At 32.4% G+C, this 17,032-nt stretch overlaps 2 protein-coding genes across 2 annotated transcripts; one reads left to right on the top strand and one right to left on the bottom strand.

Moving 5' to 3' along the window:
• Positions 1 to 733: 733 nt before the first annotated feature.
• LOC100791825 (isoflavone-7-O-methyltransferase 6) lies at positions 734 to 2,192 on the bottom strand. The gene is made up of 2 exons (XM_003555487.4): positions 1,390 to 2,192; positions 734 to 1,279 (listed from the first exon to the last, which is right to left on the bottom strand). Exons 1-2 carry the CDS (start codon positions 2,152 to 2,154, stop codon positions 980 to 982), a joined length of 1,065 nt encoding a protein of 354 aa, XP_003555535.3. The 5' UTR covers positions 2,155 to 2,192; the 3' UTR covers positions 734 to 979.
• Positions 2,193 to 10,520: 8,328 nt separating this feature from the next.
• On the top strand, positions 10,521 to 16,807 carry LOC100818418 (CLP protease regulatory subunit CLPX3, mitochondrial). The gene is made up of 14 exons (XM_003556356.5): positions 10,521 to 11,080; positions 11,168 to 11,265; positions 11,369 to 11,448; positions 11,725 to 11,775; positions 12,343 to 12,417; positions 12,498 to 12,575; positions 13,864 to 13,920; positions 14,369 to 14,439; positions 14,507 to 14,606; positions 14,836 to 14,940; positions 15,698 to 15,760; positions 16,056 to 16,178; positions 16,290 to 16,442; positions 16,636 to 16,807. Exons 1-14 carry the CDS (start codon positions 10,668 to 10,670, stop codon positions 16,708 to 16,710), a joined length of 1,542 nt encoding a protein of 513 aa, XP_003556404.1. The 5' UTR covers positions 10,521 to 10,667; the 3' UTR covers positions 16,711 to 16,807.
• The last annotated feature ends 225 nt before the right edge of the window (positions 16,808 to 17,032 follow it).

Here is a 17,032-nt window from a genome sequence, read left to right as displayed (position 1 = left end):
ATCAGTTTATTACAAGAATAAAAATTTAATTTAATAAGGTAAAAAAGTAAAATTTTAACCATAGATTTATTTTTAAAAGTTAGCCAAATCTTTAGAAAATACGAGAAACAAAAGCCAGGTAAAAATGTAAAGCTATATTAAAGCATTGTATATCCATTGTATGTTTATTCAATTTATTTTGGCCAAATAGGAATGAGAATTAATCCTTACACAAAACATTTAACCACCCAGCGCGATGAACATAATGTAGTTCCAGAAGAAGTTGACCAATGTTATGCCATCATATAGCTTTATTCAGCTCACAACACGCAAACTGTTAAATACATATTACAACGATGTCTAAGGATCTTCATATATATAACTCTTGGAGGTCTCTGTTTCACAACATAATTTTGTATTTTCCGGAATCATATTTCTGAAAATATTATGCCTAAGAATATTATTTACATAAACATATTTGATTGGTATTCAGTAATTATAGAAAATTTTCAAATTTATTTAATTAAAAAATTCAAAAAGTAAAAGAAAAATCGAAATATAATAGAAGATAATGAAAATAGGTAATTATTATAGAAAACAACATATATTCCCCTCAAAATATCATATACCAACCTCTTCTCTCATGGGAATAGAGTTTGCTTAATGAAAATTGTTAATTAGTGTCCGTGACTCACATTATTGAAAAGACTTGAAAAATAATAAAATAAAATAAACCAAACCAGAACATTGTATACTTTTAAATCCATTACATGTTCATTCAATTTATTTTGACCAAATAATAATGAGAAATCGATACACAAAATATTTAAGTTTAACAGGTGAGGAACATAATATAATTCCACCAGAAGTTGACAATACCATCTTAGTTTTATCCAACTCACAACATGCAAGCTATTAAATGCATTACAACAATGTCTAAGGATGCATGTAAAAACATATATATAACACGTTTAGTACGATACACACATGATAAACATATTTAAGCATAAAGCTCAATCAGAGATCTGAAACCAAAGATGGGAAATATTTTGTAGTGTTTGAATCCTGCTTCCATGAACACTTGTTTCCATTCTTTTTCACTTCGCTCTTTCCCATTCATAGCAGACATAATTATATCCAAACCAAGCTTTGCTTGAGTCACATCCGGGTCGTCTAGCTTTTCATTTATTACTGCATCTATGATGATCACTTTTCCTTTGTTGCCTTTGCTTGAAATAGAATCTCTACACTTTTCCAGGATCTTTATGCAATTTTCATCATTCCAGTTATGTAAAATCCACTGCAACGAAAGTACAAAAGAAAAAAAAAACAACTAAGAATTAAGTCTCTATGATTGCAATATTCTTTTCAAAATCAAATCAGCAAATGAACATTAAGATATATTTGCACCTTTAGTAGCACTGCATCAGCTTGAGGGATAGAGTTGAACATGTCACCACCAATAAAACTTAAATGATTGGTTCCTAGCAAGTTTGCTACAACGTGAGGAAGGTCGAACACAACACATTTCAACTTAGGAAATGCGTCACAGATAATTCTGGCTGTGGTTCCAGTTCCACCACCAACATCCACCATGGAATCGAGCCCCTCAAAAACTGAAGTGCAATTTTTGAGTGCCAAGTCTACCATTCGGGAATCACTTGCCATAGCCTCATTGAAGAGACTAAAATATGCAGGTGTTTTCTCAAAAAATTCCCAAATGTTTGTTCCGAAGGCTGTCTCATATAATGTGGCGTCCTCCCCACGAGTCCATTCCCCCAACTGATGGAATGTACTCGTCAGAAGTTGATCAGTTTTCAACAGAACCATTGGAGATAAACAGTGATCACTGCCACTGACAAGAAGCTTTGAAGCAGAGGTGAGAGCATATGTTGGTTCATGATCTTCTTGTCTCTCATGGATATCAAATATTCCATTGTGTGCCAAAAAGCGCATGAACCGCTGCACAAAACAAGCCTTAGATGGTGGAATTTGGAGAGTAGAGACTAAGTTAGAAAGAGTAATGGGTTTGGAATGGTTCTGTATTATGTCTGGAATACCAAGTTGGACAGCCCACTTAAGACACGTAGTTCTTAGGTGGCCTTGTAGCTGCATGTACAAAAGAGCTTGACCCTCAAAGAGCTCCATTGCATTTTGGTTATTCATTGAACCCATAGCTGCAATCGATATTTGTTTATTTCAACAAGTTTGCTTTGTTTCCATGAGTAGCATCGGTTTGCTTTATATAATGAATGTTGAGTAATGATATACATTTTACTATTTTAAGGTTGATGATAATAAGTGTGGATACTAATTAAAAAATTAAGAATAAAATTATTTTTATTGTAAGGCACAGAATTGTATTTTTCGTTCTTTTATGATTTATATATTAGAAACTTTTTTCTTTTAAGTTCTTTATCAATATTTTTAAGATATTAATAAAATTCTTATTTTAAATATTTTACTAATACTTTTCATTTTTTTTTCTTATGGCATCATGAACTTTACTATACATGTATTTTTTGCGCTCTCTTTCTACGTGTTTCATAAGGGTCTCTAATGTTTTAGCAGCCTTTTTTTTATTGACTATTTAATATATGTATACTTGTTTATGAAGATTGTCTATTTATTTTGGCCAGATTTTCTTTCAAAAAAATATAAGTTTTAAATGTTTACATTAATAATTGGATAAAATGTGTTTCCTCTAAAATTTGAAAATTCATTTTTATTCACTCTAAAAAAAATTGTTTGTTTTTAATTCCTCTAATTTTTTAAATAATAGAATTTTTTATTTGAAATTTGGAAAGCAAGTAGTTCATGAGAGACAAAACTTGCATATAGTTTTGTAGCTGCTATATGTGAGGTCGTCCAATTATAATTAAAGTTTTATCTCGTTAATATTCATAATCCTTTAATACAAATCTTTTTTTTGCTTATTATCAATAAGAAACTCCAATTCTAATTGAATAATAATACACAAAATAGCTATAGTATGTATGTAAGTTTTGTCCTGTGAAAAAATATTTGTAACAAAAATTAACAGTGTCCGTCATGACTCAAACTATTGAAAAACACTTAAAAAAATATGCTAAAAGATAAAATAAACCATCTTAATGTCCGTGTGGAGGCCAAAGCTAATTTTCCATAACTATTTACTTTGGTTCTTATAGTGTTAATTAATGTGAATCCATCCCTAGAGAAAAGACGAGAAACAAAAGCCACGGAAAGATGTAAAGCCATAGTAAAACATTGCATAATTATTAAATCCATTACATGTTCAGTTGGCTCAATTTATTTTGGCCAAATAGGAATGAGAAATCGATACACACAACAGTGAACCACATGGCGGTGAGGAACATAATGTATTAGAGCGATGTCTAAGGATGTTCACACACAATGCAAATAACACGTTGAGTATGATACACGTGATAAAAATATTTAAGGATACAGCTCAATCAGCTTGACTTATATATATAATGTTTTAATCTGAATCCCTCGACTTGTATATATGAATTTTATTCCATGCAAATAGAACCTAGCGAGCTTTTCTCTCTCTCACATGCAAATTGATTTTTTTATATATTATATTATGATCTAACAAATTGGCCTCATCGATCTGCATGTGATCTTTGAAAAAGTACTGGTGTGCAAATCCGGCGTTGCCGGGGTAGTTATTATCTATTTAATTTGTTTATGTCTATGTACAACGTTAATTTTAATAAAAACAAATCGAATATTATTGGATATGAAAACTTCCGATCGCCAAACATCGCTTCTTAAAAATCGCCAATGTCGCCGCCGATCTTCTCCGCCAAATCTAACATAAAATAATAATTTAAAAAAGAAATAATTCTGAAATGCATTGCGGTTGCGGTACCTAGACAGTGTGATGGCAAGCGGTTGAATCCGGTGAAATGATTAAAGTCTGAAAGGAAAAGAACCATGTGAGAGATTTAGAAAATCATTGTAGCAATACCATAACATAAACTAACAAACTAATACTCCTATTTACAAATAAATTTACATTACCATTAGTACAAGCCCACCAAGCCTTTAATTTGGACAATAAGAGGGGATTAACCAAATAAAATTGAAAGGAAAAGAGTAAAAGCACACAACCCACCAATAGATATTAGCACTTACACACTAAATTTTAAAATTAAGATTATAACCCAAACAATAAGATTTTGTTCATTTTCACCATAACATATAAACTAATGAACATTTTTTTTCTATTTCATTTTATTTCATTCCATTCTTCTTAACATAATTTTTAAGGACTGTACACCTAATATAAGATTAATTGAACACTTGAACATTCATGAGCTACAAGCGTAACAAGCCATATCTTTTATATAGCTTATCTGGTTCAATCTTCCCTTTGAACAATTGAACTTACATGAGCAACAAGCCATATCTTTAGCGGTAAAATTGTATTTTTGTTCCCCCAGTTTATGTTTATTTTTGGATTTGGTCCCCCAATAATTTAATTCACGAATTTAGTCCTCCTATTTTATAAAATAGTGCAATGTTGGTCCCCCAGACCACAAATGGACGTTGACCATTAACAAAGTGATGTTGACTGTCATGTGTCACGTTCTTATTAGATGATAACTGTCATGTGTCATGTTCTGATTGGTCAATGAAAACAACAATGCATTTCATCTTTCATGGAGTTGACATCCAATCAGAACATGACACATGACAATCATAATCAAATAAGAACATGACACGTGACAGTCAACATCACTTGTTAACGGTCAACGTTTAATTGTGGCATGGGGGACCAACATTGCACGATTTTACAAAATAGGATGACCAAATTCGTGAATTAAATTACTAAGGGACCAAATCCGAAACTAGAGATAAACTAGGGGACCAAATTTGCAATTTTACCTATCTTTAACCTTAAAATTAAACACGATGGACCGAATAGTATGGTAAATAAAAGACATGACCTTTGGCAAATAAAAATCTGCATTTATCTGATATTCTATACCCATGGAAATTTATGTATAACCTCAAAGGCAAAAAAGCATAAAGCAAAGTGGTCAGCTTCATCATCATCTTTACCTTTAACTTTTGCTTGTTCTACCATATCATATGCACAACCCAGTGTTTTTTTTTTTGGATCAGAACCATCTTCCTCCTTTTACTCATCGTATAAGAACCCTAAAAACCCAAACCCTTCAATTCCAATTCCACGAACAAATTATCAACCAAACCAAAACACTAAAACACATAGAAATGGAGATATTATCACAAATGTGGTCTCTGTTAGGGTTACTTACCGTTCTCCAGAATAAGTTCTCCAGAACGCTCTTCCATCGCAGTGTCTCATTCTTTATACAAATCCTTGCAAGATTTACTTTCTTCGTATTCGTATTTTGAGATTCCTAAGTTCAACGACTACTGCGGCGTCGACCTCAAGGACCTTTACCTCAATGCCACGAACTACTCCCCCGTCGCCGCATGCCGCCGATTAACTCTCCCGCTCGCCGTCGCTGAACTGCATCTCCTTCACCGTTGCGTTGAACCACACCGTCCACGATGCCTTCCGCGGCCACTGCATCATGTGGATGCACCACATGGAAACTGTGCAGGACTCGCTCGAGGAGAGGCACAGCTTCACACTCCGCCTCATAAAGCACCACCGCCATGCGCTCGTCTTGCCATACCTCACGTACGTGACCTCATGCGTCGAGGAGTTCGAGCGTGTCTCGCGAGCGAAGGCTCTTCACCAACAACACTACTGCTTCTGGCTGCTCCAAATTGGGTTGGGTTTCGTCCCCTTCCGTCACCAGTCCCTCTACAAAACCCTAGCCCTCAAGCCAAAAATCAAGATAGGGAGAGGGAGAGAAAGAGACAAGAGAAGAAGTTTATGTCATTTGTGCTACCCGATAAGGAAAAGACGCGTCTTTGTACTCACATTCCATTACGACGATTTTCCTAAAAAATCGATGTCGTTTTAAGGTTTTAAAGACGTTTTCTAAAAAACGTTTTTGAAATATTAGTGGTATTTACAAAATTGTCATCGTTACCCAAACGTTGACAGTTTTTAGACAACCGTCTTTAAATAGGCGTCATTAAAAATGCATTTTTTAGTAGTGACATGAACTACTGCACAAAATGAGCCTCTTTGGTGGTGGAATTTGAAAAGTAGAGACCAAGTCAGAAAAAGTAATGGGTTTGACATGATTTTGTATTATGTCTGGAATACCTAGTTGAACAGCCCACGTAAGACACGTAGGTCTTAGGTGGTCATATAGTTGCATGTACAAAAGGGATTGACCCTCAAAGAGCTTCATTGCTTTTTGGAGTGAAACACTATAGCTTCTATGTCTGGTGATAAAAAATTGCTATCAGTGACTTCACTTGGGTTTATGATGTGATAAAAATTGATATTTTTTTTTCTAATTTATGTTGGATATGGAAATCTCTCATTTTTGGGGTCCTTTCTTTATTGCAAATCTCATAACAATGGATATGGGTTCAAGAGATGACAAAGATGATCCACATGTATGGGCTTTGATTGAGGTTTTGGATAGTGAATATGATTCTTACAATTTTTTTTTATAATTTATGATAGTTTTTAACCTCTAAAAATCGTATTAAAGATAAAAAATTATCACAAATTTTATATATATATATATATATATATATATATATATTCTTTATATGACCAATCTTATGCGTTATGTAGTCAACTAGGGGTTAAAAAATTATTTATCAAATTTGAAGGACTAATAAAAATAATTTTTAATTTGAGGGATTAAAATAAGAAAATTTTTATATTTAAAGGATTAAAAATATATTTAATTTTTTTATATAAAAAGGAAAAGTGACTTTCCGAACTACAGAAAAATTTATTTCTTAATTAATATTATTTCCCTGAAATGAAACCCAAAAATAAAATCAAAGACAAACTAGATTATTCTCCACCTAGCAGTAACAACCCTTTCTTCCTACTCTAAAACATTTAATAATGCAACTACAGAGACCGAATAACAAACTATAACAAAGTTGCACCGTAACAAATGCAAATTAACTAAAGAAAGTAAACAATCTGGTATATTCACGTTGCTCGAGCTTGATCTCCTAAGCACAAGCCATTTCCCATCAATATACAGAGGGACCCATATATATTTGAGGGTCGATGTAATTCCTCATTTTAGATTTTATATGCTACTTTCTTATTTATTTTCATGTGAAGATAAATAACTTCATTCTTTTATTTTAATATTTATACCTTTTATTTCTTTATGTGTTTGGATATATTATTTCTTTTTTTCACTTTTATTATATGTTTATCATTATTTTATTTATAGTTTTGGTTTGAAAGTTTATTTTTATCTTTTTTCCAATAAAGTTAGTAGTTTTTTTTTAAAACAAAATTAGTTGTTAGATTATTGTTTCATCTATCACTCTCTCTATTTTCTTCTCACACATTTCTTTTTTTTTTATGACTTTCTTTTTTTTTATGATATTGTGATCATATTTTACATTATGCAACTAAGTAGTTTGATTCACGACTTGTGACTTGTTGATATAATTATCTTTTTTCTTGCATAAAAATATCTTAATTAAGCGATCGATAGACAACTTTTTATTGAAATTTATGATTTTAACATTTGTTTTATCTTTAGATTTTTTTATTAGATTTTTTTAAATACATTGTCCTTGTTCCCACTTACCTCAGTCTTAGATCCGCTACTTATATATCTATACAAGATTTGTTATATATATAATTAAACCATCATCAAGGCAGAACAAAAATATACAGAGCAAGAACTAACTTAGATGAATTTGTAAGAAGGAAGAAGAAGGACCCCAGCCTGAGTTGAGTGTTGATTTCGGGGATGTTTGGACAACTGAGATGGATTTGGATATCCATTATAAGTTCATATCCGTGTAAGGGGTATTTTGAACACCCTAAAAATCCTTAATTGAAGGGAAGAATGTTGAATATTCATTCAACAAAAGTCCCTGTAGCAGCAAAGACACCCTTAGTAGAGATGCTCATGCCTTAATCCTTTTTGCTTTCAACTAAGATTAATTCAGCTAACTAGTTCAACAAAGTGCGTGAGTTATTATAAATTTTACATATCTTTAATTTCTATTGATTGATCGATTGGCGCAAGAGATGTTTGGTTATCTTATGCATCTGTAATTGAGATTTTTGTTTTTGTTCTGTGATTTCTAATTTCTTCTTCTGTTAATTACTCCTGGAGTACTCGTAGAGGGACCCATTTAGTTTGCTTATTTAAGAGTAGAGCACGATCACACCGTAATCAATTAATCACGTATCAAATCTGAAACTATCATCTAAACAATGGTGTCTTCAGAGAATGCTATTGGATATTGAAAAAGAAGAATTATATAAAGTGCTTCGAGTTGGGAATGATGACGGAGCCATGGTGCAGTCTAGAGCAGCGACGCTTGCTGGTGCGGAACGGCGGAGCTAACAAGTTTTAGGTTATCCACTTATCCGCATCACTTTATTATTTTTTCCCCATCCTTTTCGTTTTAATTTATTTATATACATTATACAAATGCTAATTAGTGTCTCAAAATTAAAAAAATTAAAATATAAATATTTTTACTTGCGTATGTTTTTTGAATACATGTTATGTGGACAATTTTTTTTTACTGGTAACTTTCAATTTTTTTAATTTATAACTCTTTGATATTGTGCCTATGTGACTCTACTTTCACTACCCTCAAATTATTAGTATTTTATCAATTATTCTTTGCGCATCGCACAAAAAGTATAAACACTTGTAAAAAATTAAGCATGAGTCATGTGTATATCCTCTTTGGTCACCTATTTGATTTAGGCGTGTAATTATCATTTACTTCCTTCTAAATTCTGGGCCAAGTTTTGTCTTCGGCTACATTAACATATTTCGATTCACCTCTTTTAGTGTCTTGGATTTATGTTTAGTTTTGAGCTAAGAGGGAAAAAAATAAGAGTCTTTTAAAGTCTTTTACTTTGAAGGTAAGGGTATTGACGGACTAGTTCAGATTAATTTTGATCAAATTTAAAATTTAGTATAATCAAATTTGATTGGTTTGATTTTCATAATTTTTTTTGAAATCCAACACAACCTATTCATAAATAATTTTGTTCGGTTCGGACCAACGAGTTATCCATTTAAATTTGATTTTTTTTCTTAGAACTATTATTATTTTATATCATAATCCATTCAAATATCTAATACAATTAACACAATATTATCAAATGTCTGAAAATAATAAAATTGATTCATTTAATATCATCAACATAATATTCTAAAATAAACTAATATCAATTAAAACAAAATATTCTACAAACGAGGTTTACTATAATAGTATGAATTACAATTATTTCCTACAAATTAATTTATAGTAATAATATTTGCTACCCTTAAATTTGTTACAACTGCTGAAACAAATGAATAAAATATGATCCAATTAATATTATAAACATGACAGAAAAAATAAATATGAAAAAAGGTGAAACAAATAACAATGTATCTCAAAGTAATATCTTAAAAAGTTTTAACACTAGTAATTCTAAAACTTGTCGTTCCAACATTTGGAGTCACAATATTAGTAATATTTTTTTGATTGGACTTATAAACTTGAATGTAGGGGTGACCCAACTACATGAATAATTTTCATCGATTCGATTCGGTTCGATTTTAACCCAAATACATAGATGGCCCAATTCAAATTGTTCGAATCAATTTAGGTCAATTCAAGATTATAGGTTACTTATACCCATAAACACACACCCCTGTTTGAATGTAAAATTATAACTTTTTTATTTTATATCAAAAGTTTGTATAAAAAGGTATAAAAGAGAATATAATATCTTCCTTCTAAAATTTGGACCAAATTTTGTCTTCGGTTACAATAGTATATTTCAGTTTCACCTCTTTTAATGTCTTGGATCTATGTTTAATTTTGAGCTAAGAGAGAAAAAAAATTGGAGTCATTAAACTCTTCTAATTTTAATATAAAAAAATATAGTTTTTTTTTTTGTTTATTTCAAAAGTTTGTATAAATAGGATATAAATAGAATATAATGTTTTTTCTGTTTCTTAATTTTTTTTTTCAAAATAAAAAAGGAAATCAAATGATATTTTACAACAAAAAATGAAAATATTTTTTTTAAAAAAAATCCTTAAAATTAAAGAGACGAATTGTTAATTCAAACACTATAATGGGAATAAAGATAGATCAGATCATCCTAACAACAAATGTTCTTTTGGTACAATCCTAGCAAATAAAATTGAATTGGTTACAGTGACAGATTGAAATCTAATTTTATCAGTTTTGTATATTTTAAAAATATAATTTAAAATTGAATAATATATTTTTAAAAAGAAAAATATTAGCATTGCCAAATTTTTCTTACACAAAAATAGATATCGGATGAAGTAGATGGATGGAGGAAGGCACAACTTTTCTTTTAATGCATAAATTTACTAAAAAAAAGAAAAGAAAAGTTATATATAAAATTTAAGTAAAAGTTATATATCAAAGTTTTATTTTTATTTTTAGAGTGACATTCAGTAAAGAAAAGGATGAATCTATGTTTGATGTGAATCTCCTGGCAAGCTATTGCATAAATAAATGGAATTAAGACCAAGAAACGGATCCCAAAGCTGATTTCCTTATCCTAACACTCTCATCTGGTCTCTATGTCTCGAATCTTCTCCGCATGGAACAAGAAGAAGCTGCACCTTCATCTCAACTTAATCCCCACTATTTTTTCTTCTTCCCACACTCACTTCGACGCTCTCGCTGCCGCCAATAGTGGGCTTCTCCGGCCCAGTTTGAGGCTCTACAGTAGTAGTAGTAGCAGCAGCAATGGGGAGCCACCAGAGGATTGGCCTCACGATCACTACGCTGCTACGCAAACTCCTATTAGTGTTAATTTCATTCGGGCCTCTGGGCCCAGGGACGGGTGGGTCGGAGGGTCCAATTTGGGTAGGGATTTTCCTACTCCGAAGGAAATCTGCAAGGGACTCGACAAGTTTGTTATTGGCCAGCACAGGGCCAAGAAGGTGCTCTCTGTAGCTGTTTATAACCACTATCAAAGAATATACCAGGGGTCTCTTTCTTTCTTCTTTCGCTATCATACTTTCTTTATTCATTTTGTAATTGTTTTCTATGACTCAATTGCTTAATATAATACTAGGTCAGAGGCAGATGAAGGACTCTCTCAAGGATTGGATGATGGGGATGATGTGGAGCTGGAAAAGAGTAATGTTCTCTTGATGGGTCCAACCGGTTCAGGTATGGGCTTTTACTTATTATACGACTGAGAATTGCATATACATTGTTTTCCCTTTTCTTACCAGTTCTCAAGTTACTATATGACTGCTGTGCTATCAAATAGGGAAGACGTTACTTGCGAAAACACTGGCTCGTTTTGTGAATGTTCCCTTTGTCATTGCTGATGCTACTACCCTAACACAGGCAAGTATGTATGTATTCGTTCACGAGGTTGAGAGTTGAGCAGGATCATGTCAAATGATAATATGTGATTTTTTTTGCCTAATATGTGAATTCTTTCGAGTTATTGAGTTATAAGATGTTATGCTAATCGGAATACAAGTTTTTCTTCTATAATGTGGATGTTCAGATAGTATTAGCTATTTCTGATTTGGTTCCGTGGTTCACTCAAGGTTTCATTGTCTTTGGACAAAATTTTTTGTGGTATTGATCTAAAATGGGAAATGTTCTAATTTGCAGGCTGGTTATGTTGGGGAAGATGTCGAATCAATATTGTATAAACTACTTGCGGTATGTGAACAAGTATAATGTTGTTTGAACAAATTGAAATGAACAAGTTTCTCTTGTTCATTAAAAATGTCCACTTACCTGCCTAAGAATACGTAGCATTTACAAACATATATCACACTTTCAGCACTTCTTTTATGAACTTTGCCATGTTTCCCCCATATTTGTTTCTGGGCTAATTTATGTAATGATGATGTTCCCTATATTTGGTGTTTTTCCTTGTTTCTAGCAGATAATCTGCATGTAGATGTCTGGAAGCTAGTGATAGTTTTACTTAAGCTCCTCATCAACTGTGACAAAGGACTGTCCATGGTCTTTTTTCAAGATGTGTTGCTATACAAATGCATTTAGTACAAATATTTTTTGGTCATAATTACTGTTATGTACATATTACATTTGCTTTCTTTTCGATCTGTGATGGTTGGAATACTTTTTGTTATTAAACTCTACTTACATATAATTCTAGATTTATCTTTGTCAAATTTGTTTTTATACTTCTCAGAAGATATCTTATGTTGTTACTAGTTCTACTTGCCATCTCTTGTTATGACTTTTATTTTTCTCATATAGGCAGCAGAGTTCAATGTCCAAGCTGCTCAACAAGGGATTGTTTACATTGATGAAGTGGACAAGATAACTAAGAAGGTTCTTTGCTAATTTAATTGGCTAAGTTCATAAACATGTGTCCGCTATGGCTTTTAATTTTTAACTGTTAAATATTACAGGCTGAGAGCTTGAATATTAGCCGGGATGTTTCTGGTGAGGGTGTTCAGCAGGCATTATTAAAAATGCTGGAAGGAACTGTAAGTAAAATAATTCCAAAATGTAATTGTTGATAATTGGTTTGCTTCTATGTAAATGAAGTTCTAAGTGAACTCGTTGAGTACTTATCTCCTGTTTAATAACCCTAAATAATGACCATAAGAAGGTAATATCCTGTATATTCTACGCCTAAATTCTTCAACATGATAAGTAATTTCCTTGCATATGTTCTCTTAGTAAGGCCGTCTGATCTTTGAGATTTCTATTGCAAACTCATACGACAAACTTATGCTGCAGACATACATACTGGGTAGAATTTGAGTATTAATCATGAGAAATTAAAATTCTTGAGGTAGTATTTACAAATTGTTGGTTGAACATGGGATTAATGGTTGTTAGCAGCAAATCTTTCAGTTATGGGAGGGCAATTAGAGAAGTATACTGTTGCAATGATCAATCCCGTGCTTCTTGACCCTGCTGTTGTTAGTATTGCAAAGGAGGTTTTCAGTGACTTGGGAATTATATCCTTAAGTTTCAGGAAATGGTACCTCAGTGGGAGTTGTTGCTTTTTTATGTAGAAAATATATTTTTAAAAGAAGGGGAGATGTATTATGTGGAGGAGCTTATTGAACTCTTATTCATGGGCTCAAAAGTGTAACTTAAATTCAAATACTAGCGTCATCCTAATCTTAAAATCAAACTGCTAATATCCAAAATCTAAAAGATAATAATAATATCCTTACTTTTATCTATAAACAATGTCCTAAGAATTTGAAACATAACCAAAATTTCTAAAAACTAAATTATCTATTTTCAAATTACAGATATTTAGGCATATATTTTCAAGAGGATTCATTTGGGACTCCGTGATATGTTCGGTTCCTTATTCTAGCCCTTCACCATGAGGGCAAGGTGAAACTTTTCGGGGGTGAGTATTGTCAGATACCCATAGTCATTAATTAATTAGTTACATTAGCTAGTTATTTAGGTTAGTGTGCTGAAATAATTTGAACAAGGCAATAGTGTGCCTATAAATAAGACAAGAGGTTGAGAGAGAGATCTATTCAGCATTTTGAAAAAGGATTATACTCTTAGAGTGGGGAGAAGACTAGATCTCTTTAATACCCTAAATATTCAATAAAAATTTCTTTTCTAGTTTCTAATCCAGTATCTATCAGTGGATAAAATTCTTGTGACATCACCTGTCTGTTTCTTGCAACATTGTCATTTTTTACAAATCACTAAAGGTTTCTGAACAAATAATTCTTTGTAGGAGAGTTAGTGCCATCTAATTGTATCCTTAACTTGGAATGATTTCTTTTTGTCTAGATGGTAAACGTTCCTGAGAGAGGAGCAAGGAAGCATCCACGGGGTGATAACATACAGGTATGTTGTTTTGGAAAGTGCAATATTTGTCACTTGTTTTCTTGTTTGTAGTTGGATATGATATGATATGATATGGTTTTAAAATTTCTTGTCTGGTATGTTTTTGGGGGCTGTCTTTGTATCCTGAAACACTTTAGAATTATGCATTTATTTTTATTTGGTTATCATTTTTAAAGACCTTACGATCATCTAATTAACTGAAGAGCACTAATGCATTGACACATCAGAGGCTATATAGGTGGTTCAAGGATAATTAGAAGGATGAAAATACAAGATGGATTCTTTCTTTAGGAAGTCTTTCATCCCCTTAGCAAGTATTTGTCAAAATTTTGTCAATGTCAGTTACCTTCAATGATCACCTAGTGCAGTACGCATATGATTCTGGAATCATTTAGTCTTTTTTTTTTTTTTTTGCATTACTGTCCACTCATTTGTTTATGATATGCAGATTGACACAAAGAATATTCTTTTTATATGTGGTGGAGCATTTATTGATCTTGAGAAAACCATTTCAGAGAGGTATTTTGTTTTTCTTTTTATGTCTTTGTTTTTTCATCATATTTTGATTATTTGTGAAATAAACCAGACGACAAGATTCTTCAATTGGTTTTGGATCACCAGTCCGTTCCAATATGAGAACTGGTGGAGTTACAAATGCTGCAGTCACATCATCTTTACTTGAGTCGGTGAGAATTAACTATGATTGTCTGACTAAAACTTTTTTATTCTCCTTCCTGTAAAACTAGATAGGTAGATACTTTGTGCAATTAAACCTAATAAATCATGAACTTAGCTATTATGTTGTGCACTTCCCCTACTTCTACATCAGTAGAGAAAAACACAAAAGTTAGAGTTAAAATTATTATTGCCAATACCCTTCCAAATGCATCTAAAAGTAGCATTAGTAATTTTCAGGTGGAAAGTGCTGATCTTATTGCATATGGTCTCATACCCGAATTTATAGGACGATTTCCAATCTTAATTAGCTTGTCAGCTCTAACCGAAGACCAACTTATGCAGGTATTATACTCATTGTTTATATCTTTGATTTTATTGTAGCTTTTCCTGCCTTTTCTAGCAGTTTATTGCACCAAGGTCTAGTTCTGTTTGTCTTTTTATGATGATCATTCTGTTTTCTCAGTCATTGTTGATACACACATATATACAAGACCAAGAAACCTTATGGTCTTTTAGCCTTCTAAAGGCATTAAATCTCTATGAATATCTCCAATTGTATAAGGGATTTTTTTTCAAACAATATATTTTCTCAAAAAGCTGGATGTTAATCTGGTCGTTGCCTTTTGGATTTAATAAATAATATAATGAGTGACAAATTGACAATATGGCCATCTGACATGTGCAAGCGCTTGGTTCACATTTAGTTTATGGGTTGCAAAAGAAACAAGAAGTTAGGTTAAGGATATGACAGTTCAAAATGGATTTGTAACTTTGGGGTATTGATTTGTTTAGAACTTAAGATTTCCTCATATACAAAAGAAGTACGAGATTCTCTCCACTGGACCTATAATTTGTCATCCATATATTCTTTTTATCGTTTTAATTGAATAAAAAAGAAGTGTGACTGGCATTGAGAAATCTGATGTTTTCTGGATATGCTGCTTGCATTGGTGTCTATTAATTTAAAATTCTTGATTTTTGTCTTGTCATATATTTAATTTTAAATGAAAATTGATAAGCCTATTTTAGAATTCAGATTAAATTTCTAGATTTTGCACTGATATTTGGTCATATGACTATTGAAATGTTGCTTTTACAGGTCCTCACAGAACCAAAAAATGCTCTTGCTAAGCAGTACAAGAAATTATTTAACATGAATAATGTAAGCAGTTCTTCCTTATTCTCTCTATCTCAAATACATACATTTTGTGAGTTTGTTTGCTTGTATGTGGTATGAAAACTCAAGCAGTTATCACTATTATCTGGATCGTCCCAATCAACTAAATGATCAGCATGTTTCAGAATCATTCAAGCTACTCCCTTCTACCCTTCCACCAATTTTGAGTTGTATGAGTGTTTACTGTACTTGTTATGACTTATGAGTGCAAGCAAGTGATGGGGAGTGTGGACGGTAAGAGGTATGTAAATTTGTCTGAAACTTTACCCCTAAACTTCAGGTAAAGCTACACTTCACAGAGAAAGCTCTGAGATTGATTGCAAAGAAAGCAATGGCCAAAAATACTGGTGCCAGGGGTTTAAGAGCACTACTGGAAAGCATTTTAACTGAAGCCATGTTTGAGGTACGAAAAAGTCTTTTTTATTTTTAAAATATATTGCTGTCCTCAAGCATCTATGACTATCAGTGGTCCCTCCGATCTTCAACTAATACATTGAGTGCTTGTATGCATCAGATTCCAGATGTTAAAGCAGGAAATGAACTCATTGGTGCAGTTGTTGTTGATGAGGAGTCAGTAGGATCAGTAAATGCCCCTGGTTGTGGAGGAAAAATTCTTTGTGGAGATGGTGCTTTGGAACTGTACCTAGCTAAGATGGAGGGTTCAGTGGTATGATAGTGTCTAAATACTTGTTTGTTGATGCTTTAGATTTATTTTTCTGTGCTGGCTGCCTGTCCAAGTTGCCTTGTGAAATCCCTGCTAATAGAGGATTTCATACAGATGTTTTTCATTCATTTGCAACAGTGATGAACTATGAGAATGTGGTAGGTGATTTTGACCCGATTTGCTTCATGTATTGTAGGCTAACGGTGCCGTAGCTGAGCCAGACTTACAAGAAGGGGAATCAGAGATTTCATCAAGAGCCGTGAGCATGTAATATTATATATTATATTTACCACAATCAAGGTGTATAATATATCATTGTTGTTATCTGTAAAAATCACATTCATAATCTGCTGTAATTATCCCTTGTATAACGGTGTAGCTTCTGTTTTATGTACATTGGATAGGAAGGATATAGAAAATTGAAGGATGTAGCATTGCTAATTTAGGCATCACGTCATCCAAAATTTCAATTGATTTTGATGAAACTCTATTTTGAGACGATTTTCTCTTTTGCTGCCCCACTAATATTAAGGGGAGGAGTGCTAGCAAAATACTTTTTAACTCTCTTTTTAACATGTTTTTTTATTGGATGA

The sequence above is a fragment of the Glycine max genome, chromosome 20 (assembly GCF_000004515.6).
Source record: "Glycine max cultivar Williams 82 chromosome 20, Glycine_max_v4.0, whole genome shotgun sequence".
In the NCBI taxonomy this organism is placed as follows: Eukaryota; Viridiplantae; Streptophyta; class Magnoliopsida; order Fabales; family Fabaceae; genus Glycine; species Glycine max.
Note: the sequence above shows the minus strand (reverse complement) of the source record. Positions and strands in the feature narration are given on the sequence as shown.